Genomic DNA, 27,094 nt, shown 5'->3' with positions numbered 1-27,094 from the left:
ATTTATTTATTTTTTTTACAGGAAGGAAAAAGTCCCTCTCTCTCTCTCTCGCTCTCTCTCCAGGAAAAGGGCGAGGGTGGCCTTGGGTGTCGGTTTCTGCGGACACCCCTCCCCTCCCCTGATGTCACGCGCGCCCCTCCCCCTCCCGGAGGAGGGAGGGGGAGGGGAAGGTAGCGGCTAGGGCATAAATACAGGTGCGCTCACCTGGCGCGCGCAGGTACGCTCCTGGCCGCTCCGCTCTCGCTCCCGCCGGATTCCTCGGGCTTCCACTAGCTAGCGCTTCTCCGCCTCTCCCACCTGCGCCATGGCCAACTCGGGCTTGCAGCTGCTGGGCTTCATGTTGTCGCTCCTGGGCTGGATCGCCGCGCTGGCGGCCACCTGCATGCCCCAGTGGCAAATGTCCTCCTTCTCCGGGGCGAACATCATCACCGCGCAAGCCTTCTACAGGGGCCTGTGGATGGAGTGCGTCTTTCAGAGCACGGGCCAGATGCAGTGCAAGAGCTATGAGTCCATGCTCAGCCTCGACTGTGAGTAGCCAGGCGGACTACATTTTGTTTTTTTTGGGGGGGGGAGCGGGGTGTGGGGTTCTGGAAAGGGAGAAGCTGGAGGGTCCTCCCCTCCTCCACTTCAGAGCAGGACCTTGTTCTGGAGGGGAAAAATATTTATTAAATAGCAAAGGAGGAAGCTAACGCTCTTCTCCCTTCTTTCCTGATGCGCTTTTCTTTCCAAGGCGCGCCAGGCGGTGCGCGCGGTTCTCCTCCCCATTTCATCCCCCCCCCCAACAGCCATCCCGTGAAGGAGACGAGGCTGAGAGAGGGCGGTGCCCGCTCCCCGGTCATCGTTCTACCCCCCCCCCCCCGGTCATCGCCCCCCACTTCATGCTAGTGATCGGAATTCGAACCCAGATCCCGCGCTCTAATCATTGCGCAACGCTGGTTGCGTTATTTCTTTATTACCCGAGGTCCTTGGGGAGGGTCTTGCGGCGTTAAAATGAAAAAAAAAACACGGTGAAAAACGACTTGCTTACAAATAGGCGGGTTAGCAAAAGGAAATTGGGGGGTGAGACTGGGGAGGAGAGAGACCCAGGTGGTGTTTTTTTTCTTGGGGGGGGGGTTGTCAGGAAGGGAGTGTTTTTTGGGGTGCGTGGGTCACACCATGGAAAGGAGTTTGTAAATTACAGCTATGGGGAGATGGGGGTTTTCTTTGGGAGGGGGATAGCTTGGGGGGGGGCAAGGAGCAGCTGGTGGGAAGGGATACGTTTTTGGGGGGATGTGGGGCTTTCTTAACAAAGAAAGCGCAAGGTTGTGAGATTAGCGGGAAGGGCGCCGTTGTGGGGCAGGCGTGGGGAGTGTTTGGCCTTTGGCAGAAAAGGGGAGTTTGTAGTGGGGTTTCAAGGGCAGGAAGGAGGGTGGGGCAGGGGGGTCAAGTTGGGAGGTTGAGGAAGAAAGTCTTTGGGGCAAGAGAATAGCAAATTACATTTTTGTGGCCACTCCCCAAACCTTGAAGGTGTTTTGTGTTTATATATTTTTATATCCTGCCCTTCTTTGCAAGCTCTCGGGTCAGTTTGAGAAGTTGAATTCGGTGCTTGGGTGGGAGAGATCGGGAGCAGGAGGCATCCATTTTCCTCCTGCAAAAAAAAAAAGCGGCCTTTTACCTGCCTGATTCTTCGCTGCACTTTTGCCCCCTTGGCTACTGATTAACTCAAATTGTCTCTCCATCCCACACTTCAGGGAACAGGGAGCCCCAACCTGTACACCAGGCCAGGAACCGCTCCCCTTGAGAAACACACACAGAGAGAAATAATGTTGGCCTTGTCTGGAAACTTCCCTCGCTCCCCTTCTTTAGAGATTTGGAGTGTGGGTTGTGTCCCCCCCCAAGCCACAAAACCCCCAATCATCTCCTCTTTGTCCCTTTGGGGTCCATGGCCACATCTTCATTTGCAGAAGTCCTCTGTTCCTTCTTCGGACCCACTTTCCCCTTCCGCAGCCCGAATTTTCTTCCCACCCCAGCCAAAAATGCAGACCTTTCTGCATGTCTTTAGTTGCGAAAGGAAGATTTGGGGTGAGGGGGTGGGCGAGAGCAAAAGAAACAGCCCCCAATCCCCAAGGAGGGACGAAAAGCATCCTACAGTACTGTACTTTAAATTCTTTCCTTCAATTCGGATATTTGGGTGGTGAGATTGACTGGGTTTTGCAGGCATTTAGGAGACAAAAGAAAATGTATTTGCTCAGTGGGTGCCTCATCTTCTGAAAAGCCCTTTCTATAATCCCTGTCGATTAGTTGTGTTTGACAAGCAGGAACGGATTTCTCCTTTCACATTCAAAATGGTTCTGGGGCCCAAGCTCTGGATTCAAATCAAGCCTTTTATATGGCCGGTAAATAGTGGTGCTTTAAGAGAAGACCCCAAAACTTTATTCTTTCTTTCTTTCTTTTGCAATGTGTAGTAAAGATTAGAAAAGCAAGGAAGGCCAATTTTGGGTGCCCCCCCCCACGTTTGCATTTACGGGAGACACTTTTTCATTTTCCTGCTTCCAGCCAAATCCTCCGGTTTATATCTCGGAATCCCTTAATTAGTAATTGGTGTGTCTTTCCCAGCTGTTTCGTGGAAGGGATGGATTTTCAGCCTTACCTGATTTTACAACCCCGTTAAGCCCCGTGGGACTATGATTCGCCTTAAACTGGGATTAAATGCAGTAAATGCAGTGCAAACTGCATTATGGGCGGACAGGAAAAAAGGAAGTTAGCGAGGGGGAAGAAGTTGTTAAATCTCTGTTTAGACAACTGGGACACAATGACCGCACCACCCCTCCTTCTCCAAACAGAAAGAGGGTGGGGATCTACACATCTTGGTTTTTTTTTAAATTGTGTGTTAGAAACAACACTAAATATTTTTTCTTCCATCTTCTGTGTGCCCTCTTTTTGCAAGTCTGTTGCTTCCACTACTAATTTAATAATAAAAAACAGCAACCCACCCACCCGCCCACCTCAAAACTCTCCCCTTCACTTATTTCCTCCTTTTCTGCCGAAATTCTCTTCCTGAAACCACCTGGACTGGTTGGGTCACTTTTCTGGGCTTTTTTCCCTCTCAAGCCACACCTTCAGGGGAAGAATGACAAAGGCCAGCTCTCTTGTCACCACCTGCCGCTTCAGGGCCCTCCCAGATCTCTTTGACCTTGTTTTTAAAAAATAAAAAAGAGAGGTGGAGCAGGAAAGGGTAAATTTATTTTATGGCCAGTATCCATGGCTGCCTTTTGGAATTTGATAGGCAAAACCAGAGAGGTCTCTGCCCTCGAGGCGCTTACAATTTAAAACAGGCTAGGTGGGAGAGGCGTTCCTTACAGAAGCCAGAGCAAGGCTTTTTAAGTCCAGGTTTCTGAGGACGTGGAATCTATAATATATATTACATTTGCGAGGATGAATGGCCACCTTTCCTGGGTGCTTTAGCTGAGATTCCAGCACTGCAGGGGGTTGGACTAGATGACCGTCGGGGGTCCTATCCAACTCTACGGTTTTATTATATAATGAATATACGCAGAGATTCTGAATCCGGCATAGACTGTGACTATAGCCGAGAAGCAGAGCAGGGAGTTTAGAAGGAGGAAGTGCTGAAGGTGGCGAGGAAATATTCTATAAACAAGGGGCAAATTTGAACCACAATACCTTTAAAGCACATTTGAATCTCCTTTCAAATTCTGGGCCCTGTGGTTTCAGGGGCCGCTGAGAATTATAACCCTGCGAGGGGCAAACTACAGTTCCCAGAATTCTTTGAGGGAAAGAGTGTGCTTTAAAGCTACAGTGTATGGTCACAGGGTGTTTTTTTTCTTCCCCCTTTTAAAGAGATATTTGGGAAGGGGAATGGCTCCCGCCTGCTGGCTTTCATGGTCCTCCTCCTCTCCCAAGGGATCTTGGGAGTAAGAGCTTGACAGTAAGAGCTGTTCGGCAGTGGAATTTGCTACCAAGGAGTGTGGTGGAGTCTCCTTCTTTGGAGGTCTTTAAGCAGAGGCTTGACAGCCATCTGTCAGGAATGCTTTGATGGTGTTTCCTGCTTGGCAGGGGGTTGGACTGGATGGCCCTTGTGGTCTCTTCCAACTCTATGATTCTATGATCTGGTTGGGAAATGATTCTGGCGAGAGACACCTTGTGCTTTGAATCATGTCCCTGGAAGTCAAGAGCTCCGTGTGATTCAAGGCTGAGCGTTTCCCGGCTCAAAATGGCTTCCATATCTGAGTCGAGATTGCACTCTGGCCCGGGTTCGCTCCTGCTTGCCAGAGATCGCCCTCCCCAACATCACACCCCACCCCAAATGTGCATCTTGTTCCTGTCTGTTCTTGGGGGGAGCCTCTTCCATACCGGTTTACCCTGGGGACCACAACTCCCATCAGCCCCTGTCAGCACACCCGTCCTCCCATCAGCCCCCAGAACACGCTCGCTGAGGCTCATGGGAGTTGTGGTCCAGAACAGCTGGAGGGTACCCACTGCTCGCGGTTGGAATTAGTGGTTACTGGCACCCGGTCTTCATTGTTTCTTTTACTGTTCAAAGATTGCCATGGAATTAGAGACTTGTAGAGTCGGAAGGGACCCCCCAAGGGTCATCCAGTCCACCCCCTGCCGCGCAGGAATCTTTCGCCCAGCGTGGGGCTCGAACCCACGACCCCGAGGTTAAGAGTCTCATGCTCTACCAATTGACAGAGGAGCAGGGTGTGGCGTCCGTTGCTTTTGAAGAGGGAGCCAGGGGGTAGCTTGGTAGATATCTGAAGCTGGGCACCTGAAACATCTCTCTCTCTCTCTTTTAATGTAGATCTTTATTTGCATACTTTAAAAATTACAAAAACAAATCCAGAAATAATACAAAGAAAGGAATACAAAGGAAAACTAAAAATACAAAATTACGAAGGAAAGATAAGATACAAATATACAAAAAATACAAAAAGAAAAATCACAAAAATAAAATTTTTAAAAATTGACTTCCTATTGTTTAAACATCGCTTTCGAATTTTTAAATTTTATCTTATCCTGCTTTATCTTGATTACTTCAACATAACTTTCTAACATGATTATCTAGTATAGGTATTTTTATCTACCTTATTTATCCCCAGTCCATTCATTGAAAACTTGAGAAAACACAAAGAAAAATTTAGATGTTTTCTGTATGTGTTTCAATCGAAGCATATCACCAAATTTGTATTTATATTTTCTTTAATTAAATAATCTACATATTTCCATTCTGCCTTACATTTTTGCTTTGAGATATCCCTAACCGCTGCTGTCATTTTGGCCAAATTCCTAAAAATTCCACCTGAAACATCTCATTACATGCAGTGTTAGTTAGAAACTTAGGTACAGTACCGTATATAAGCTAGGCCCCAAAATGGCTCCTTAAACCAGGGTGGCAGTAACCAAAACAGAGTGTCCAGTTGCCATTTTGGGGTCAGAAAGCTCAAAAATCATATTTATCAATACTGTACGGCTTTTGGTTCCTGAAACCCGTTCGGATTGGGCAGATAAAATATGACGGAGGATGTGTTGCTAGTGTGTAGAAACAGTCCAGATGGAAGCATCCCTGGATGGTAGAGACCTCAGGATCGCACCTTCACTTGGTCGCAAGTGGCTCGTAGCCAGGTGAAAACGCGCCTGGCTAACTTCGAACGCCCATTACATGCCCCACAATAGGAAAGACAATGGTTTTGGGTCTTTGCAGGTAGGACCAGCGATGCCAGGCCTAACATGAGTCAACAGTGTGATGCAGCAGCTAAAAAAGCCAATGCAATTCTGGGCTGCATCAATAGGAGTATAGCATCTAGATCTAGGGAAGTAATAGTACCACTGTATTCTGCTCTGGTCAGACCTCACCTGGAGTACTGTGTCCAGTTCTGGGCACCACAGTTCAAAAAGGATACTGACAAGCTGGAACGTGTCCAGAGGAGGGCAACCAAAATGGTCAAAGGCCTGGAAACGATGCCTTATGAGGAACGGCTTAGGGAGCTGGGCATGTTTAGCCTGGAGAAGAGAAGGTTAAGGGGTGATATGATAGCCATGTTCAAATATATAAAAGGATGTCATATAGAGGAGGGAGAAAGGTTGTTTTCTGCTGCTCCAGAGAAGCGGACACGGAGCAATGGATTCAAGCTACAAGAAAGAAGATTGCACCTAAACATTAGGAAGAACTTCCTGACAGTAAGAGCTGTTCGGCAGTGGAATTTGCTGCCAAGGGGTGTGGTGGAGTCTCCTTCTTTGGAGGTCTTTAAGCAGAGGCTTGACAGCCATCTGTCAAGAATGCTTTGATGGTGTTTCCTGCTTGGCAGGGGGTTGGACTGGATGGCCCTTGGGGTCTCTTCCAACTCTATGATTCTATGCCTTCCATTATGTTGAGGAAGCAGGTGTTGGAGGCAACCGGGATCTTTAGGGCAAGGCTGAGGGACCTGTGACCCTCCAGATATTTCAGGATTCCAGCTCCCAGTAGCCAATGAGGAGAGGGCTCTTGCGCTCAGATTCTGCCAGAGGGTTTCCCATCATGGGCCAAAACTCCAGCATGGCTCCTCTGATTTTTTTAAATTATTATTTATTAAATTTGCATGCCGCCTTATGCTCGTAGATCTCAAGGCGGCTCACAACATAACATTACAATATAAAGAAAACACAAAATGCATAATAGAAACCAGAAAGAAGGCAACCCAATAACACACACCCCCAAACAAATTTAAAAGGACATCGGATGCCGATCAGCCCAAGGCCTGGTTGAAGGGGAACGTTTTTGCCCGGCGGCTAAAGGTGTATAATGAAGGCGCCAGGTGAGCATCCCTGGGGAGAGAATCCCATAAATGGGGAGCCACCACAGAAAAGGCCCCGTTCTCGTGTTGCCACCTTCCAGACCGGACTTCTTATGTATAAGAAGGAAGCTGGCCTGGTTAGTTTAGAGCAGGCACGTCCAACAGGTAGATCGTGATCTACCAGTAGATCACTGGACGTCTGCGGTAGATCACTGGTAGATCATTGGCTCCCCCCAAAGAAGCTGAACAACTGTGGCTCCCCTAAAAAAAGCTCAGCATTTTACCTCCTCCCTGAAAAAGCTCATAGAATCATAGAGTTGGAAGAGACCACAAGGGCCATCCAGTCCAACCCCCTGCCAAGCAGGAAACACCATCAAAGCATTCCTGACAGATGGCTGTCAAGCCTCCGCTTAAAGACCTCCAAAGAAGGAGACTCCACCACACTCCTTGGCAGCAAATTCCACTGCCGAACAGCTCTTACTGTCAGGAAGTTCTTCCTAATGTTTAGGTGGAATCTTCTTTCTTGTAGTTTGAATCCATTGCTCCGTGTCAGCTTCTCTGGAGCAGCAGAAAACAACCTTTCTCCCTCCTCTATATGACATCCTTTTATATATTTGAACATGGCTATCATATCACCCCTCAAAAACTTTGACCCCCACCCCCCCCAAGGCCTTCCTCCTTCCTAAAAAAAAGCTCAACAACTTTGACCTGAACCCCCAAAAAGGGGGTAGATCCCTGCCAGTTTTTAACTCTGAGTAGATCACAGTCTCTTGGGAGTTGGCCACCCCTGGTTTAGAGGAAGGCTCTATAAACCAGGATTCTAGATTTGAAGCCCCTTTGACCTGGGAAGTTTTGGGCTACAGTTCACATCTCCCCCCCCCCAAAGGCAATGCTTGGGAATTGTAGCCCCAAGCTCCTGGAGGGCGCCAGGTTTTGGGTGTGGCTTATGACATCATCCCTGGGAATTGGGATCCAGTGGGTTCCACAACCAGGGCGATCTGCTTTGGCTTCTCTCTCTCTATACCTGAGTTGCGCCGGCCTCTGTTTATAAAACCAGATCTCAGTGCCGAGGGTGCCTGATAATCTTATCGCCCTTCATTGTTTGAGAAAACAAACTTGCGTTGCTCACACAACCGCAGGGGTCACGGGAAGAAGTGGTGGCAGCAGAAATCTGTTTTGTAACTGGCTACATCTCCATCCCGGGGGAGGCTGCTGATTTTTGTGCCCATTTCACAGACCCCTTTGCGTAAGGTAGAGGACTTGGAAACCCCAGATTTTCCAGAAAGGAAGCCTTGAGAACTAGATCCGTGAGGAAGAGTTTTCCCAGTTGATCGGCGGGGAACGTTGAAGAGGATTGTGGGGGTCTAACACAACTTGGGTGTGCAGTTAGGCAGAAAAAGTTGAGGAGACAGGATTAGAGGTTCCTGTCTGCAGGGAGGTATTTACTTTAGGGGTGCCCTATAGCTGGACCAGGCCAAACAGGGCCCCATCCTGTTCTCCCAGTGGCCAAGCATGGCCCCCGCCCACCATTGGGCAACCCACAAGCAGGATCTGAGCTCAATAGCGTTCTCCCCTCCTGTGGTTCCCAGCAACTGGGATTCAGAAGAAGGGGGCCAAGAGCAATAAACTTGGCTTGGCTTTTGGGGGAGGCAGAAGGGACTCCCCCAGTGAAGTAACAACAGCCAGAGTTCCTGGTTCCAGGCCTAGCCTTCCCCCCTCCCCGGAGAAGGCCTGCTTTAGCCGCTAGCTCCTGCCCACTCCACCCCACCCCTTTCCCTGAACTCTGTCCACCTGCGCCGGTTTCAATGAAACCCTTTGTTTCGCCTGCTGGTTGGCTGGTGTGTGTGTGTGTGTCGTCGTTGTCCGAGGCACCTGGGCAGGTCTGCGTGCGCACCTGTCCTGAGGGAGGGGTGATGTCACCTCCTCTCGTCCGGCGGGTGGGGGGGAGGCAGGAGAGAAGAAAGGGAAAGGGTGCGGCAAAGCAGAGCTGGATTCCGATCAATCCCTATATCAGCTTTGCCATGAAAGTGCAAGTCCGTTTCCAAAACACTCAAATTCTCCAAGTCTTCCTGTTCTCTCTCTCTCTCCTCTCTCTCTCTGTCTTCCACCGCCTCCATTTGCCCTAGAGAAGGACCGAAATGGCAGTGCAGTTGAAAACCAGCACTGTTATGGGTGCAACATAACACTCATCTCAGTCAGAAGGAATCGGCTCTGCAGCACCTAAACTTTGCAAACCCCTGTTATTTTCGTACATTAAATCAATTGGCCGTTTCCCCCCCCCCTTGTTTTGACATGGCATAGAATCATAGAATCATAGAGTTGGAAGAGACCACAAGGGCCATCCAGTCCAACCCCCTGCCAAGCAGGAAACACCATCAAAGCATTCTTGACATATGGCTGTCAAGCCTCTACTTAAAGACCTCCAAAGAAGGAGACTCCACCACACTCCTTGGTAGCAAATTCCACTGCCGAACAGCTCTTACTGTCAGGAAGTTCTTCCTAATGTTTAGGTGGAATCTTCTTTCTTGAAGTTTGAATCCATTGCTCTGTGTCCGCTTCTCTGGAGCAGCAGAAAACAATCTTTCTCCCTCCTCCATATGACATCCTTTCATATATTTGAACATGGCTATCATATCACCCCTTAACCTTCTCTTCTCCAGGCTAAATATACCCAGCTCCCTAAGCCGTTCCTCATAAGGCATCGTTTCCAGGCCTTTGACCATTTTGGTTGCCCTCTTCTGGCAACTCAGAGCAACTTAGAATATTTTAAGCAAAAAAGCTTAAAAGGGGAGGGAGATCCTTAAGCAGGGAGCCACCAGCGAAAAGGCCCATTCTTGTGGCGCCACCCTCCAGATCTCCCATGAAGGAGCGTCTCCACCTCCATCGTCCAGCCCAGACACTGAGGTCCCCCTCTGAGGGCCTTCTGGCGGTTCCCTCCCTGCGAGAAATGAGGTTACAGGGAACTAGGCAGAGGGCCTTCTCGGTGGTGGCGCCGGCCCTGTGGAACGCCCTCGCATCAGATGTCAAGGAAATAAGCAACTACTGTATCTGACTTTTAGAAGACATCTGAAGGCAGCCCTGTTTAGGGAAGTTTTGAATGTCTGATGTTTTATCATGTTTTTCATATACTGTTGGGAGCTGCCCAGAGCGGCTGGGGAAACCCAGCCAGATGGGTCGGGTATAAATAATATTTTTAAAAAAACATTATTATTATGGAGGGGGTGGGTACACGAGGGAGGACTTCAGAAGGAAATCTGGGTTGATTAATATGGGGGAGAGGTGGTTAAGGCTTTATACATCAAAACCAGCATTTTGCTTTGGGCCCAGAACCGGCAGCCAGTGCATTCGGGCCAGAATTGGCATTATAGCCTCAAACCATCTTGCTCTGAATCCTTCATCCATCACAACAATACAAACACAACACGCAGGCTGATAGTTAGTAGAGAATATATAATAGACTAATGATACCATTCAAGAAAGAAGATTCCACCTCAACATTAGGAAGAACTTCCTGACAGTAAGAGCTGTTCAGCAGTGGGATTTGCTGCCAAGGAGTGTGGTGGAGTCTCCTTCTTTGGAGGTCTTTAAGCGGAGGCTTGACAGGCATATGTCAGGAATGCTTTGATGGTGTTTCCTGCTCGGCAGGGGGTTGGACTGGATGGCCCTTGGGGTCTCTTCCAACTCTATGATTCTATGATTCTAAATGGGTCTGGCTACAATTTCTACGTTGCAAAGACAAGGACCACTGGAAAGGGTCGGGAATAAACTCTTCCAGGCGACGGCTTAAAATTGCAAATATTGGCAAGTTGGGGTCTCTTCCAACTCTATGATTCTATGATTCAAATTGTAGGAATAAGCCAATCAAAGTTCATACATACAGTATAACAGAGTGGGAGCGAGGACTGTTTAGCTGTGTGTTCGGAACAGATATCTAAGGCCAGTCTCACAATAGTCTTTCGAAACTTACAACGGAAGGCGCCTCAAAGGGACAGCGTCTCTGGAACGAAACTACTGTTTCGTAATAGTCTTCACCAGCTGGAAATAAGATACAGTACTGAAGCGTTCATATACTGAAGCAAACTTTCCCATTGAAAGTAATGGAAAGTGGATTAATCCGTTCCAGACGGGTCCGCGGAGTACTCAACCTGAAGCGTACTTAACCCGAAGCATGGGTGAATTAATCCGTTCCAGATTGGTCTGCGGCGTTCGTAAACCGAAAATTCGTAAACCGAGGTGTTTATAAACCGAGGTTCCACTATACAAGGCGTACAACCGATGAATGAGAGCCGAACTGAGCTACCTCCGTTTTTTGTTGCTTAGTCGTTTAGTCGTGTCCGACTCCTCGTGACCCCATGGACCAGAGAACGCCAGGAACTCCTGCCTTGCACTGCCTCCCGCAGTTTGGTCAAACTCATGTTGGTAGCTTCGAGAACACTGTCCCACCATCTCGTCCTCTGCCGTCCCCTTCTCCTTGTGCCCTCCATCTTTCCCAACATCAGGGTCTTTTCCAAGGATTCTTCTCTTCTCATGAGGTGGCCAAAGTATTGGAGCCTCCATACACTTTGTATAATAAAGCAGAATACACAAAACAAAATATATACAAAAAGGCACATACCCAATATTTTTCAACAGAATATGTAAGTAGGATTCATGCTAAGGATCACTGCTCACTAGATTGTGTAGCTGCTGATGCTTGCAACACAATTGCATAGGACATAGGAAGTAAGCCCCAGTTCTTTCCAGTACAGTAATGATATACTTAAAGGATCAGTATGGTCTACAAAGTAGACCCATGAAAAACAAATATATGGAGGAATAGTGTTAAATGATTTAAACATACAACAAATGATGCGTGCAGCAATTTTTAAGTGAAACAATTAAAGCCAACTTCAGAATTTAGCCACCCCACCCCCCCGGATGAATTGATTTGAACAGAAAAATGAAACGTGTTTCTTGTTAACGTAGCCGCCGTTCAAAATCTTGCCTAATCCCGAATTTCTTTTGATTTACCCATAATACTGTAAATAATAAATTTGTGTCCAAATGTTTATGGGAAATAAAATGTCCGACCAAAGGTGCCTCCATAATGGCATTTCGTATGTGGGAACGATGTTCCCCCGTGCGAACCCTGACTGCTCGTGTGGTGGAACCTTTGTATAATAAATTACATGGACATCGATTGAATAAGGTAAACCGCAATAATACAACCACCAGACTTAACATGGACACTGGTACCAGAGCCTGCAATAAACCCACATGCCAACTTTGCTGCCACATACACCCGGACAACACCATCACTGGCCCCAACAACATCCAACATACCATCTCAGGACTATTCAATTGCTCATCTTCTAACATTGTGTATGCCATCAAATGTCAACAGTGCCCTTCGGCTCTCTATATTGGACAAACAGGCCAAACCCTACGCCAAAGGATAAATGAACATAAATCTGACATCAGGAATCACAAGACAGAGAAACCAGTAGGGGAACACTTCAATCTCCCAGGACATTCTATACAAGATCTCAAAGTAGCTATCTTATTACAAAAGAAGTTCCTGAATAATAATAATAATAATAATAATAATAATAATAATAAATTTATTTATAGCTGCGTTTCCCCAGCCACTCTGGGCAGCTTCCAACAGAATATTAAAATACAATGATCTTTGTTGTTTAGTCGTTTAGTCGTGTCCGACTCTTCGTGACCCCATGGACCATAGCACGCCAGGCACTCCTGTCTTGCACTGCCTCCCGCAGTTTGGTCAAACTCATGTTCGTAGCTTCGAGAACACTGTCCAACCATCTCGTCCTCTGTCGTCCCCTTCTCCTTGTGCCCTCCATCTTTCCCAACATCAGGGTCTTTTCCAAGGATTCTTCTCTTCTCATGAGGCGGCCAAAGTATTGGAGCCTCAGCTTCACGATCTGTCCTTCCAGTGAGCACTCAGGGCTGATTTCCTTCAGAATGGAGAGGTTTGATCTTCTTGCAGTCCATGGGACTATAATCTATTAAGCATTAAAAGCTTCCCTAAACAGGGCTGCCTTCAGATGTCTTCTAAAAGTCTGGTAGTTGTTTTTCTCTTTGACATCTGGTGGGACGGCGCCGTGATGGCTGCTTGCGCTGCAGTGGCGGGGCGCTGCCTCATCACCCCCAGAGATGTGCCACCGGGAGCCCACCGCCCCCCCACTGTGTCGCCACTGGTGACAGGCAGGCAGGCGGGCGGAGGCCCTCGATTGCTCCTTGGGGCTCTCTCCATGAACCCAGGAGTCCTGCTGCGACTCCCACCTTTACGAAAGCTTGAAGCATTAAACAAGGTGTGGCTTTATAGGTCCTGCTAGTAAACGGCTCTCTTAGACTTTGAATCCCTTTCTCTTTTTTTGAACCTGGCCAGGCTGTTCCTTGGCAGGAAGCCAAAGGCGGGAACTGAAATCGGGGCCTGACTGCCCCCCAGCGGCTGCTGGGAGTTGCAGTCTGAAGCAGCTGGGGGGGGCATCAGGTTTGTGGAAGGGTGGTCCGGGTCAGTCTGCCCCCCCTCCCTCCAGTACTTTAACCCCGGTAGAGGGTTCGTGACCCCTAGGAACCTTGCACTGTCGTCAACCTCCGAATCCTCCATGCCCTCAGCCAGGAACCAGTCATTGGGTTTAGCAAACAGTAAAGTCTTTCATTGGGATTCAGGGCAAAATTAAAGACTGGAAGCAGGTTGTGTCTGTATAGCTTACAACATTCCTCCGATGAAAAATAGGGACATTTTTCACTCCCCCAACTGACCCTCCTTGACCCCCATTTTTTGTCTCACGCCCACTGAGCAGTGGCGTAGCATGGGGGGCACGGGGGTGGCAAATTCTTAGCGGCACAAAATTTTGATGCCCGGTGCGGCCTCGATACATTGGCTCGCTTCCGTCGCTGGGCTCTGTCGAAAATGGCTTCTCCACGGCGCCAACCAGGAAGTGACCTCTTCTTTTCTCATCTCTGCGGCTGCGATCTCCTGGGTCAAATGTGCATACGTGCTCCGTCTGTTTCCCGCACTCCTCCTTGCCCCGGGCACCCACAGCCCATGCTACACCACTGCCCCCCGAGCATCTCCTTAATTTTATTCTTTGGTAGATTTGCAAAAAGAATAGCACGCGCCAATGAATAAATTTCAGGAAGGGGCAAGATTAGACGTTGCTGACCCTGGGAGGTATGCGGACAGCTTCCTGGCTCTGGGACAGGAAGCGGGAAAGTGCCCCGCGGTGACTCACAGACCGGAGTCATGCCTTTAAATTGCTGCAAAGGCGTTTCGTTGCTTTGTTTAACTTCTTGAAACTTGCACGCCTGGTATTTACCTGGGGAAGGGCTCTCCGGTTTCAAATATTCAAACGGTAGCAGGAAAAGGGCTGGGCTGCCATTTATCCTCTCCGACAGAGGATCAGTGGGGCTTAAGAACATCTGAAGCATAGCTGCCAAGTCTCCCGTTTTTCGCAGGAAACCCCCGGATTTTAATCCATTTCCCGCTGTTATCCCGAATAGGAAAAAAAAAAAATCCCGGATTTCCTACCTGCCAGGGAGGCTCCATTTCAGGTGCCGCTCAAGGGTGGCGGCTGCGGTGAGAGACTCTTCTGGTCTCCCCCTTTCTAACAGGGCAGTTTTGCGGCCCTGGGGTGTGTGTGTGGGGGTTTTGGCTGTGGCGGCAAGTCCTGCGGCCGCTGCCTGCTCCCATTGAGATATGGCAGGCTCAGAGGCCATTCCTGCTTTCACTGGCGCTCCGCCGTGGGGGGCAGCGATGGCAGGAGGCCCACCGGCCATTTCCCGCTAACTGCAGGGGTGGCGGCGTGGCACCGCCTCCTCGCACGGCCGTTTCTCTCCCCCCCCGCCCACCTTTGAGGCGCCGCTTCCTGCGGCCTTCCCCTTCCCCTGCTGGCTCCGCGGCCACTGGGGGGCTGGCGATGGGGGGGGATCTGCCCATGTCTGGGCACCGGAAATCGGGCAGAGCAGCACCGGAAGTCGCTTCTACGCATGCCCCATGCGTAGAAGCGACTTCCGGTGCCGCGCCGCTGCTGATCCTGCATTTTTCAGCTATGATCTGAAGAACTCTGCCAAGGGCCCACCTAGCCCGGAATCCGGTTCCCACAGCGGCCATCCGGATGGCTATGGAAAACCCACAAGCGGGACCCGAGTTCGAGGGCAGGTGCTGCCACACTTAAAGATGGATTTCTTGCAAGTGTGGATTATGTTGCCCCTGTGGAAGTTTCAGTTCTGCAGATTAAAGCAGCCGAGTGGGAATATTTTTTTTGGGGGGGGGGAGGAGATCCCCATGTTTCAAGGCTTTGCTTCTGTCCTCATAAAAAGACACTTGATGTGTGCACCCTCACTACTGGTGCCATTTCAGCCCTGAAACAAAAGAGCCACACCTTTTTAATTTGTAGGTTTTTAAAAATAAAATAAATAAATAGTTTTTATTAGTTTTCAGCAACAATAAGCCAATATATGCCTCATTGTATCAATACCAAATTATAATATCAATTCCAATATCAATCAGTGAAATACCCAATTGCATAATTTAAGTGCCCCCCCGCGTGCTAGAATTGAAGGTTCGAACTTTTAATTTAATTCTGCTCCCAAGCCCTTATTTAATCCCACTACGTCCCAATTGTAATAACGATTCCTTATACAACAGCTGCATTGTCCTTAACTTCTATTCGTGTTAACACATTTAGTAATTTATAAGTCAGCCAGTGAAGACTGCCAGTATTATTAATCAGAATAAATTTGTGGTTTCTAACCTATTTGCTCTACTGTCTCCAGCTAAGTTTTCGCTCCGGAAATCGACGGAGCCCCAGTGCGTCACACATCCCCAAAAGTCTCTATTTTGAAAACGGCAAATGTTTGCGATGCGACCCAGTTGTTTTTCTTTTTTTTAAATAGTGAAATATTTGTGCACCGGTACTTAAAGGAGAGAGAAATTAAAGCGTTTGCTGTAAATTAAATTGGTACCTTTAAAAAGCAAGCAAATAGACCCTGGACAGATTAAAAAATGAACTTGAAATCCGTTGCCAGGCTTTTAGGAAACCGTAAACTGTAGCCTTATTGCAGAGAAGCCTTGCCCTTTCGTTTTCTGAATCTCCCCCCTTTATCTTTGCAGCCTCTCGCCAAGCCACCCGGGCGCTGATGGTGGTCTCCCTTGTGCTGGGGGTGATCGCCGTGGGGGTCTCCACCATGGGCATGAAATGCACCAATTGCGGGAGCGAAGACAAGGTGACGAAGGCTCGGATTGCCATGACGGGAGGCATCATCTTCATGGTTGCAGGTGAGTCGGCCAAGGAAAGGCCCGTTTTCTGCTAGGTGAGCCTCGGAAGAACAATGGCCGCTGGGTCAGTATGGAGGGGGCCCTTTTCAGCCAGCCCCAAAAGCATCTTCACCCCATTTCCACGAGTTCTGGTGCTATACGAGACACTTTCTCTAGGGCAGGCACCCCCAAACTTGGCCCTCCAGGTGTTTCGAGACTACAATTCCCATCATCCTTGACCACTGGTCCTGTTAGCTAGGGGTGATGGGAGTTGTAGTCCCAAAACACCTGGAGGGCTGAGTTTGGGCGGGGTGCTTTTTCGCTAAGCTCAAAAGACCCAAACACAGCATCCTTTCCTCATAAACGAGTCCCTATCCTTAGATCATTTTGGTTTCCTTTCCGGAACCTTCTCGAACTCTACAGTATCCTTTCTGAGGTGAGGCGACCAGAACTGGACTCCATTCTGGGTCCTGCTGGGTGGTTTTCAGGCCTTGCAATGTTCTCAAGTTAATTTCCCTGGAAAGACATACGGTCATACCTTGGAAGTCAAACGCCTTACGAGTCGGAACCATAGCTGCCAAGTCTCCCGTATTCCCCGGGTAACCCCCATTTTTCCAGCTGCCCCCAGCCGAAAAAACGGATTTTTTTGTTTTTCCCCCGGTTTATTCTGGCGCTGCGGCCTTTTTGGAACTGGGCGGAGCATGCTCAGAAGCGACTTTTGATGCTGCTTTGCCCAGTTCCAAAATGGCCGCAGCGCGACTTCTGGTGCGGCGGCCATTTTGGAACAGGGCAGAGCAGCATCAAAAGTCGCTTCTGAGCATGCTCCGCGAAGTTCCAACATGGCGACAGAGCTACTTCCGGTCTGCTACTTCCGGTCCAGTCCCTTATTTCTCGGGCCGGAACTTGGCAGCTATGGTCGAAACGTTTTGGCTCCCAAACGCCGCAAACCCGGAAGTGAGTGTTCGGGTTTGCGAATGTTCTTTGGAACTCAAGCGTCCGACGCGGCTTCCAATTGCTGCAGATGCTTCCTGCGGCCCATCGGAAGCCGCACCTTGGTTTCCAAACGTTTTGGAAGTCGAACGGACTTCCGGAACGGATTCCGTTTGACTTCCGAGGTACGACTGTCATTCTGTTACTCATGAGTCTCCATCCCAAGCAGACTCCTAACTGATTTTTTTTTGGTAGTGAGAGTTTTGCACAGACTGGAACCCATGCCTGCTCGAAGATCCCTCGCCTCATTGCATCCTTTTCCTGTGCATTAGCTAACTGCTTCAATCGGCTGCCGTCCCAGTCATAAAACCCGCCTTGCAAATTGCCGTTTGCGCTATGAATGCTGCCCGCAATGAGCTTGTTAATTCAAACGGCCCAGGAAGCTGGACTCTGTGACTCTTGGGAGTTCCCTTACAGCTCTCTTTATGTTCCATAGTTTGAGGCAGGAGAGGTTCTGTTTGGGGTTCCAGAGCGCCAGAGCGACAGGCTGCTGTCCCATCCAGCTCAGTCTTATCCACGCCAAGTGGCGGCTGCTCTAGAGGGTTTCGTACTCGGGGCCTGCTCAGAGGTACCATCAGGGAATTGACCCCGAAGCCTTCTCTGTGCAAGGCATCTGCTCTGCTAATAATAATAACAATAATTTTATTATTTATACCCCGCCCATCTGGCTGGGTTTCCCCAGCCACTCTGGGCGGCTTCCAATGGAATATTAAAAATACGATAAAATGTCAAACATTAAAAACTTACCTAAACAGGGCTGCCTTCAGATGTCTTCTTAAGGTCAAATAGTTGTTTATTTCCTTGACATGTGATAGGAGGGTGCCACCACCGAGAAGGCCCTCTGCCTGGTTCCCTGCAACCTCACTTCTTGCAGGGAGGGAACTGCCAGAAGGCCCTCGGAGCTGGACCTCCGTGTCCAGGCTGGACAATGGGGGTGGAGACGCTCCTTCAGGTATACTGGACTGAGGCAGAGGGCAGGCATCCCCAAACTGCGGCCCTCCAGATGTTTTGGTCTACAACTCCCATGATCCCTAGCTAACAGGACCAGTGGTCGGGGAAGATGGGAATTGTAGTCCAAAACATCTGGAGGTCCAAAGTTTGGGGGTGCCTGGCTTAAGGCTTTAAAGGTCAACGCCAACACTTTGAATTGTGCTCGGAAACGTCCTGGGAGCCAATGCCGGTCTTTTAGGACCAGTGTTATGTGGTCTCGGCGGCCGCTCCCAGTCACCAGTCTAGCTGCCGCATTCTGGATTAGTTGTAGTTTCCGGGTCACCTTCCAAGGTAGCTTCAGGTAAAGCATCAGTTAGCCTGGTGAAAAGGCGGGTTCAGCTCTGGAGCCGCTCTTGCCGTTCCCACAGGGAAAGCATCTATTGAAGGGAGGCCGCAAATTGGATCTGTGGAATGGGGAGAGGCTGTTTGTTTTGGCGGTGCAGAAGCAGCAGTGTTGTCATACAGGAGGGAATACCGTGCCCATCTCGAGGGAGGGCGGCAGCAAGCGGCGCTAGGAATCAGCGTTAGAAACTCAGATATATACGCTTATCACCCAATGGCACCTCGAACCTGGGTTAGGGGGCCCCACAATGGAATGTCTAGCCCCCTTAAAATGAAATGTCTCATTATTACTATTAATTTCATTCTTACACACTTCATATTTTAAAGAAAGCATCTCCAGGTGGTTTACAACACATTAAAACATCAAATAAAACCACCTGGAATAAAACAAATGCGAGCTTCAGAGGAAATGTTTCAAATTTTTCTCTTAAGTGGTATTTTTGCTTTCCGCATATTTCTTTGTCTAGTTCAGGGGTCAGCAAACCTTTTCAGCAAGGGGCTGGTCCACTGTCCCTCAGACCTTGTGGGGGACCGGACTATATTTTGGAAAAAAATATATGAGCGAATTCCTATGGCCCACAAATAACCCAGAGATGCATTTTAAATAAAAGGACACATTTGACTCATGTAAAAAGACCAGGCAGGCCCCACAAATAACCCAGAGATGCATTTTAAATAAAAGGACACATTCTACTCATGTAAAAACATGCTGATTCCCGGACTGTCCGCGGGCCGGATTTAGACGGTGATTGGGCCGCATCTGGCCCCCGGGCCTTAGTTTGGGGACCCCTGGTCTAGTTAATTTATACAGCTTTCCCATAGCAGAAGGACTCTGGGAAGGCAGTGGGGTGTAGTGGTGAGGGCGTCGGACTTGGACCCGGGAGATCAGGGTTCAAATCTCCACTGGGTGACCTTGGAGTCAGTTGCAGCCTCTTCACCTACCTCGCAGGGTTGTTGTGGGGATTAACTGAGTGGGAGGGGGGATGGACGGACCATGTGCTCATTGGAGGAAAAAGGTGGGATATAAACAAAATGAACAAGCTGCTCACCTGCTTAAGAAAGCTGGAGGGGCCAGCCAGGCAGAGATGTCTGTCGCCAACCTGGCGCCCAGAGATCTCCAGGCAGTTGCAATTGGAACCCACGCCAGTTGCAAAACACACCTGGAGCCTGGCCGATTTGTAATTTCTGACAGCGATGAACCTGTGGCATCGCTCCTCTTTTGTTCAGAAGAGGCTACGCGATCCTTTCTAGAGCTGTTCAGGATTTGGCAGCTGGCGGAATATGGCAAAGGGGTGTTGGGTTTAGCTGGCTTAGTCGCTGGTGATGTTTTTCGTAGAATTGCGCAGCGGGAAGGAAGGCCCGAGGGTCATTTAGTCCAAGCCCATGCAATGCAGGAATTGCAGCTAAGGAATCTCAGAGAGGTGGCCCCCTGAACCCTGTTTAAAAACCTCCGACAGAGAGCCTTCCGAGGGAATAATAATAATAATAATAATAATAATAATAATAATAATAATAATAATTTATTTATACCCCGCCCATCTGGCCGGGTTCCCCCAGCCACTCTCTGGGCGGCTTCCAACAAAACATTAAAATACAGAAATCCGTCAAACATTAAAAGCTTCCCTAAACAGGGCTGCCTTCAGATGCCTTCTAAAGGTCTGGTTGTTTTCCTCTTTGACATCTGTTGGGAGGGCGTTCCACAGGGCGGGTGCCACTACCGAGAAGGCCCTCTGCCTGGTTCCCTGTAACTTGGCTTCTCGTAGCGAGGGAACCGCCAGAAGGCCCTTGGCACTGGACCTCAGTGTCTGGGCAGAACGATGGGGGAGGAGACGCTCCTTCAGGTATACTGGACCGAGGCCGTTTAGGGCTTTAAAGGTCAGCACCAACACTTTGAATTGTGCTTGGAAACGTACTGGGAGCCAATGTAGATATTTCAAGACCGGTGTTATGTGGTCTCGGCGGCCGCTCCCAGTCACCAGTCTAGCTGCCGCATTCTGGGTTAGCTGTAGTTTCCGGGTCACCTTCAAAGGTAGCCCTACATAGTCTGTTCCAAAGCTGTGAACAGCTCAGAAAGCTCTTCCTAATGTTTAGACAGAATCTCCTTTCTTGCACTGGTTCAGATCCTAAAGGTAAAAGGTAAAGGACCCCTGGACGGTTAAGTCCAGTCAAAGGCAACTCTGGGGTTGTGGCGCTCATCTCGCTTTCAGGCCGAGGCAGCCAGCGTTTGTCCGCAGACAGACTTCTGAGTCATGCGGCCAGCATGACTAAACCGCTTCTGGCGCAATGGGTCACTGTGATGGAAACCAGAGCGCACGGAAACGCCGTTTACCTTCCTATTTATCTACTTGCACTGGCGCACTTTCGAACTGCTAGGTTGGAAGGAACTGGGACAGAGCAGCGGGAGCTCGCCCTGTCGCGGGGATTCGAACTGCCGACCTTCCGATCAGCAAGCCCAAGAGGCTCCGTGGTTTAGACCACAGCGCCACCCGTTCCTAAACCCCTGGAGCAACAGGAAACAAGCTTGCTCCATCTCCCGGGTGACGGCCCTTCAGATATTTGAAGATGGCTATCGTATCTCTTGCCCAACTCCCTCCACCGTTCCTTATAAGGCTTGGTTTCCAGACCCTTGATCATGTTGGTCGCCTTCCTCGGCACATGTTCCAGCTTGTCAACCGCCTCCTTAAACTGGGGAGCCCAGAACTGGACACAGGACTCCACGTGGGGTCAGGCCAAGGCAGAATAGAACAGTTCCCAAAGTGGCCTGACTCTGGGAACTGTAGCTCTACGAGGCAAATCTCAGCACCCTTAACAAACTACATGTCGCTGGGTTCTTTTGGGGGAAGCCATGACTGTTTAAAGTGGCTTCTACTTTGTGATAATGAATGGGGCATAAGAAGACATGCACACACTTGAGGTCCGTCCGTCCCCCCCGCAAATAATTAGGATCTTTGAGCATAAAGGGTTCAAAGAGTCTATAAAGTCGTAAATATCTCTCTTTTTTTGTAACTTCAGGACAGCAACATGTAACATCCTGAATGCTGGGGGGGAGGGGATAAAACTTCCGAGGGTCATTTGGACGAACTTGCATGTGCAGCATGTAGTTAAACTGCGGAACTCCCTGCCACAGGAGGCAGGGGTGGCCACCAACTTAAATGGGTTTAAAAGAGGACTGGGCAAATTCATGGAGGAGGAGAGGGTGATCGATGGCTACTAGCCAGGATGGCTGTGCCCTACCTGCACAGTCAGAGGAAATGATGCTGCTTTCTGGAAACAGCAGGAGGGGAGAGGGCTCTTGCGTTCGAATCCTGCTTGTGGGTTTTCCATAATAGACCTCTGGAAAACCCACAAGCTGGACCGGATGGGCAATTGGCCTGATCTAGCAGGCCTCTCTCATGTTCTTATGAACTTGAACTAGCAAAGGAATCGTAGAATTGTAGGGTTGGAAGGGACCCGAGGGTCATCTAGTCCAACCCCGCCTGTGATGCGGGAATCCCGACTTAAAAGCATCCATAACAGATGATGGGTTTCGAACTGAAAGGGCTTCCTTTTTAAGCATGTCAAAGTTGAACATGGGACCGAGAGTTTTCCAGGCTGTTCCTTGAACACCATAGAGGAGAAAGAAGCTGTTATATAAACTATTTTCTCCCACCCCTCCCCTCTCTCTCTCCCTCTTTTCCCCCCCCAGGGCTGTGTGCACTTGTTGCTTGCTCGTGGATCGGCCACCAGACCGTGAGGGATTTCTACAGCATTTCGGTGCCGACAAATGCAAAGTGAGTTTTCCGGCTGAAGTAGGATAGGGGGAAAGGAATGAATTGGCAGAGGCCGCCTCCTTCGGGGCTTGTAGGCCTCCAAACCCCACAAGGTCTGGGCTTCTCTGATTGCTTCACCTCATCAAAACCTTGCCCCACCGCCTTGTGCTAAATAGTCCAGCACAGGGTGGATTTGATTTAAATCAAATCGATATTAATCCCGATTTAAATCACTAGTCAGTAAGACTTGATTTAAATCATTTTTTTCTTTACAGAAAGGTTCAACCTTGCAGGCGTCCTCTTAATATTTACAACCAAATGGAGGTTTCATTTTTGGAAGAATAAATTCTCAAAGTAGTTTTTACAGTTATATCTGTAATTACAGTACCGATTTCGTTATACTATCAGAAATACATAGACAGAAAATTGTTATTGTTTATATTTGGACAATAGAATAGAATAGAATAATTTATTGGCCAAGTTATCAACCATACTTGGAATTTTGCTTCAACCGCATTGCAATGTATTTCTTTATTGGAAGGAGAAAAAGAATCATTTCCTTAATAACAATTTAAACAATTTATTTAACTAAAACAATAGCATTATAGCATATGTATCCGTGTTTGTTAACCAATGTGGTTAAATGATTTTTCCCCCCCAAAAGGAACTTAGTCTGAGTTTTAGCACACATGAAAAACTTTAAACAAATCCTTATTTCCTTATGCATAGCCCTTGGGCTATTGTTGTTGTTTAGTCGTTTAGTCGTGTCCGACTCTTTGTGACCCCATGGACCAGAGCACGCCAGGCACTCCTGTCTTGCACTGCCTCCTCTTGGGCTATAATGTAACTTAAATAGAAAACTCTCTTTAGAAAGATTTTTCCTCTGAAAGCATTTTATTTTAAAAATCCGAGTTAAATAAGTAAAAAATCCGTTGTTTTTTTTTGTAAAAAAAATCGTTGGTTTTTTTGTCCACCCTAGTTCAGCATCCTGTTCTCACTGTGCCCAACTAGATGCCCCAGTGGAAAACATGCAAGCAGGATTCAAGCACAAAAAGCAACTCTCCCCCCCCTTTCCAGTAGAATCGTAGAATTGGACGGGATTCCCAGAGTCATCTAGCCCAACCCCCTGCAATGCATTATTATTATTATTATTATTATTATTATTATTCAGCTGTCCCATACGGGGGTCGAACCTGCAACCTTGGCGTTATCAGCGCCGTGCTCTTTTTTTTTATAAAAGTATTTTTTATTAAAGATTTCTTGAATTAGCGCCGTGCTCTTAACCAGCTGAGCTATCCAGGTTGATGGCCAGATCCAGCCAACTCTTCTTCTTATGCTCATACATTCTTAACAGCACAGGCTCCCGTTGCTGGAAGAAAGCGTTGCAGGGAGAAGCTCCCCTCCCCCCCCGTAACGCTGGAACTTGTAGGGGTAACGAATGAAGCTGGATGTGGGAAGGTTTGGGGCCGATGAAAGAAAGCCCTCCTTCGCTCAGAGTTAAGCTGCGGAACTCCCTGCCACTGGAGGCAGCGACGGCCACCAACTTGGATGACTTTAAAAGAGGGTTGGGCAAATTCATGGCGGAGGAGAGGGCTATCAGTGGCTATTAGTAATAATAATAATAATTTATTCTACCCCGCCCATTTGGCTGGGTTTCCAAGATAGCTGTGCTCTGGGGGCAGTAAATGCTGTTGGGAGCCACAGGACGGGGAGAGAGGGCTCTTGTGTTCGAATCCTGCTTGCAGGTTTTTCCCATGACGGGCATCTGCTAGGCCACCGTGAGAACAGGATGCTAGCCTAGATGGACTGAGCCTAGGGCTTGCTGATCAGAAGGTCGGCGGTTCGAATCCCTGTGACGGGGTGAGCTCCCGTTGCTTGATCCCAGCTCCTGCCAACCTAGCAGTTCGAAAGCACGTCAAAATGCAAGTAGATAAATAGGTACCGCTCCGGTGGGAAGGTAAACGGCGTTTCCGTGTGCTGCTCTGGTTTGCCAGAAGTGGCTTTGTCATGCTGGCCACATGACCTGGAAGCTATACGCCGGCTCCCTCGGCCAATAATGCGAGATGAGCGCGCAACCCCAGAGTCGGTCATGACTGGACCTAATGGTCAGGGGTCCCTTTACCTTTACCTTTTACAGTGGTACCTTGTTTCTCAAACTTAATCCGTTCCGGACGTCCGTTCCGGACGTCCGTTCCAAAAGCAAAGCGCGTTCCAAAACCAAGGCACGCTTTCCCAAAGAAAGTAATGCAAAATGGATTAATCCGCTCCAGACTTTTAAAAACGATCCCTTAAAACCGCAATTTCACCTGAATTTTACTATCTAACGAGACCATGGATCCCTAAAATGAAAGCAATAAGCAATGTGATGCAGTCACACAATCAATCCATCAGTAGCCGAACTGGTTGCCGAAAACAAAAGAAAAAGGCCGCGAAAACAAAAACGCAAAATCCATAGCAAAAACAGACAGAGCTCAGTGTCATAGCTGCCAAGTTGCTGTCAGAGAAATAAGGGACCGGGCCGGAAATAGCAGACCGGAAGTAGCGCGGCGGCCATTTTGGAACTGGGCGGAGCATGCTCAGAAGTGACTTTTGATGCTGCTTTTCCCAGTCCCAAAATGGCCGCCGCGCCAGAAGTCGCACAGCAGCCATTTTGGAACTGGGCAGAGCAGCATCAAAAGTCGCTTCTGAGCATGCTCCGCCCAGTTCCAAAATGGCCGCCGCGCCAGAATAAACCGGGGAAAAACAAAAAAATCAGTTTTTTCAGCTAGGAACAGCTGGGAAAACGGGGATTTCCCGGGGAAAACGGGAGACTTGGCAGCTATGCTCAGTGTAACACTCAAATCGGGAGCGTCACACTCAAAACGGAGCACGTTCGGCTTCCGAAAAACGTTCGCAAACTGGAACACTTCCTTCCGGGTTTGCAGCGTTTGGGTTCCAAGTTGTTCGAGTCCCAAGGTGTTTGAGAACCGAGGGACCAACTGGACTGCGCAACTGCTTTAGAAATGTGTGCCTAAACTGGCCCAGTGGAGCATCTTTACGATTCACCTTTCTCCTCCTTGCAGGTACGAATTCGGATACGCCATTTTCATCGGCTGGGCCGGCGCTGCCTTGCTCCTCTTAGGGGGCGGGCTCCTCTCCTGCTCCTGCCCGGGGAAGACCGCCTACAGGGGGCGCCAGTACCCTCAGGGGAAACCCATCTCCAAACCTCCCAGCTCCAAAGAATATGTCTAAAGTGCTCCTGATTGACAGTTGCCTCACCCTATCCCCACGCCTAGAATACCGCTGGACTGCCCCCCCCCTGCCCCTACCCCAGAGGCGTGGGAGGGAAGGACCACCCTGAACTCTTTGGGACGACCTCAAGAAATTCCTTCCCCCCACCCGAGAGAGGCGTTTTTAAATGTTTCACTCATTTCACACCAGCTTTTTACTAAATAATACTATTTTTTAGCTTGCAATTTCCCCGTGTAATTCTTTTGCTAACGGATAGGAATGATCATAAGTGATTAATGTAAGATGGTGTAAACACACCCAACACAACACTTCCACGCCGACTTATTGGATTGAGGGGGGACGGACACAGATAATTTGTTAATTGAGCTCTCTTCTCCACCTACCACCCCTGCAGACTCCCAAATTAATATAATTTTTTAAAATATCACTCAGGGACACGTATAGTTGCGACAGACCTAAAACACACAAGACCCGGTTCCCTTAAGTTTGTTTGAAAGCAGCTCCTGAACTGGGAAGACTGGAGAATTCTGCACTTAACTGTGTTGTCCTTTAACACCAGCAAATTGAGCTTCAAAACAATGGCTCGCTTCTCCTTGGGGTGTTTACACCCATCTGTTGTACAAGCATTTATATTTTTGGGGGGCGGGGAGGAATGAATGGAGCCCTCCTGGAGAACCCCCAGTGGTATCTGTAACTGTGTGTAAGTATATAGAACATTCACTTTGGGGCGAGTAGAAATGGTTTATATTAGGAAGGCTGTTCAGCATGGTGGGAAGTGTTCAGGGTGGCAGGATTAGACCCTAATTGCTTCGTGTGGCATTAGAGGCAAGTGTGAAGGTTTGCTTTGCTGCGAAAATCATTGGTGCGAATACTTCCAATCACACACACAGAGATACACCCCCCCCCTTGTACATTTGCTACAGTTCTGGTGAAAACATTTGACCCCCAACCTACAAAGATACGATACTCTCGTTCAAGCCAGAGAGCCCTTTGGAAAACAACCTGTTTGCCTCTTTCCTATTACCGATATTAATGGGCATTCTAATTTGGGGCCTGTTAATTTCAACCCTTCACTTTATCCCACCACTAAAAACTTCCCAGTAAACGCCCCCTAAATCGTGTGTCGGAAACTTTTCTATACTTGGAGATATTTGCTTGCTTTTAATAGATTTTAAATACTTGCTTTTAATTGCATGGGAAAAGGGGAGGGAAAATATTGCCGGTCTTCCGGAAAGGAGGTATTCCTAGATTTTTAAAATGTGGCCTTATTTAAAGCACTATGACTCATCAAGGTTGTGTGCATATTTTTTATTATTAATTGTCTTTGTGTTGCTGGGAATTGATATTTTTTGTACATAATAAACATGGATGTTTTGGACAAAAGCGGGCCTCCGTTTGACTCGTGTTTTGGGTGCCAGGCCTCATGAAAATTCATCGGCCTTTTAGCATGAAGTTCTCCTAATTTTTGTATTCAGTATTGCCAAAGAGACCTGATATTGCACAACCATTCTCGTATTCAAACAGTCTTAAACAAGTTACAAAATAAATGTTGCAAAATACAAAGCAACTTATTACTCTTAAACAAGCTGGAAATGTGGTCTAGTCTTCTTGTAAGTCCCTTAATAATGTCCAAGAACTATCCACCCTTTTCTTTGCTGCAGTTAAACCACCTGGCTGCCTAATGAAAACTTCTCTTTGCAAAATGTTTCCAAACGAATACAAACATTGCATTTTATGCATATTCAACTTCTATCTTTAAT

At 48.4% G+C, this 27,094-nt stretch overlaps 1 protein-coding gene across 1 annotated transcript; it reads left to right on the top strand.

Annotated features, from left to right (window-relative positions):
• The first annotated feature begins 202 nt into the window (after positions 1-202).
• Positions 203-25,365, top strand: CLDN7 (claudin 7). The gene is made up of 4 exons (XM_035136372.2): positions 203-527; positions 15,889-16,053; positions 22,040-22,124; positions 25,166-25,365. The coding sequence occupies exons 1-4, from the start codon at positions 305-307 to the stop codon at positions 25,332-25,334; spliced, it is 642 nt and encodes a 213-aa protein (XP_034992263.1). The 5' UTR covers positions 203-304; the 3' UTR covers positions 25,335-25,365.
• The last annotated feature ends 1,729 nt before the right edge of the window (positions 25,366-27,094 follow it).

The sequence above is a fragment of the Zootoca vivipara genome, chromosome 13 (genome assembly GCF_963506605.1).
Source record: "Zootoca vivipara chromosome 13, rZooViv1.1, whole genome shotgun sequence".
NCBI classification, from domain to species: Eukaryota; Metazoa; Chordata; class Lepidosauria; order Squamata; family Lacertidae; genus Zootoca; species Zootoca vivipara.
Note: the sequence above shows the minus strand (reverse complement) of the source record. Positions and strands in the feature narration are given on the sequence as shown.

Bases quoted from the DNA above. Each gene is read 5' to 3' on its own strand.
- CLDN7 (XM_035136372.2), top strand. From the start codon at position 305: ATGGCCAACTCGGGCTTGCAGCTGCTGGGCTTCATGTTGTCGCTCCTG. The intron at 16,054-22,039 runs GTGAGTCGGCCA...TTCCCCCCCCAG, and splicing joins CATCATCTTCATGGTTGCAG to GGCTGTGTGCACTTGTTGCT. The intron at 22,125-25,165 runs GTGAGTTTTCCG...TCCTCCTTGCAG, and splicing joins TCGGTGCCGACAAATGCAAA to GTACGAATTCGGATACGCCA.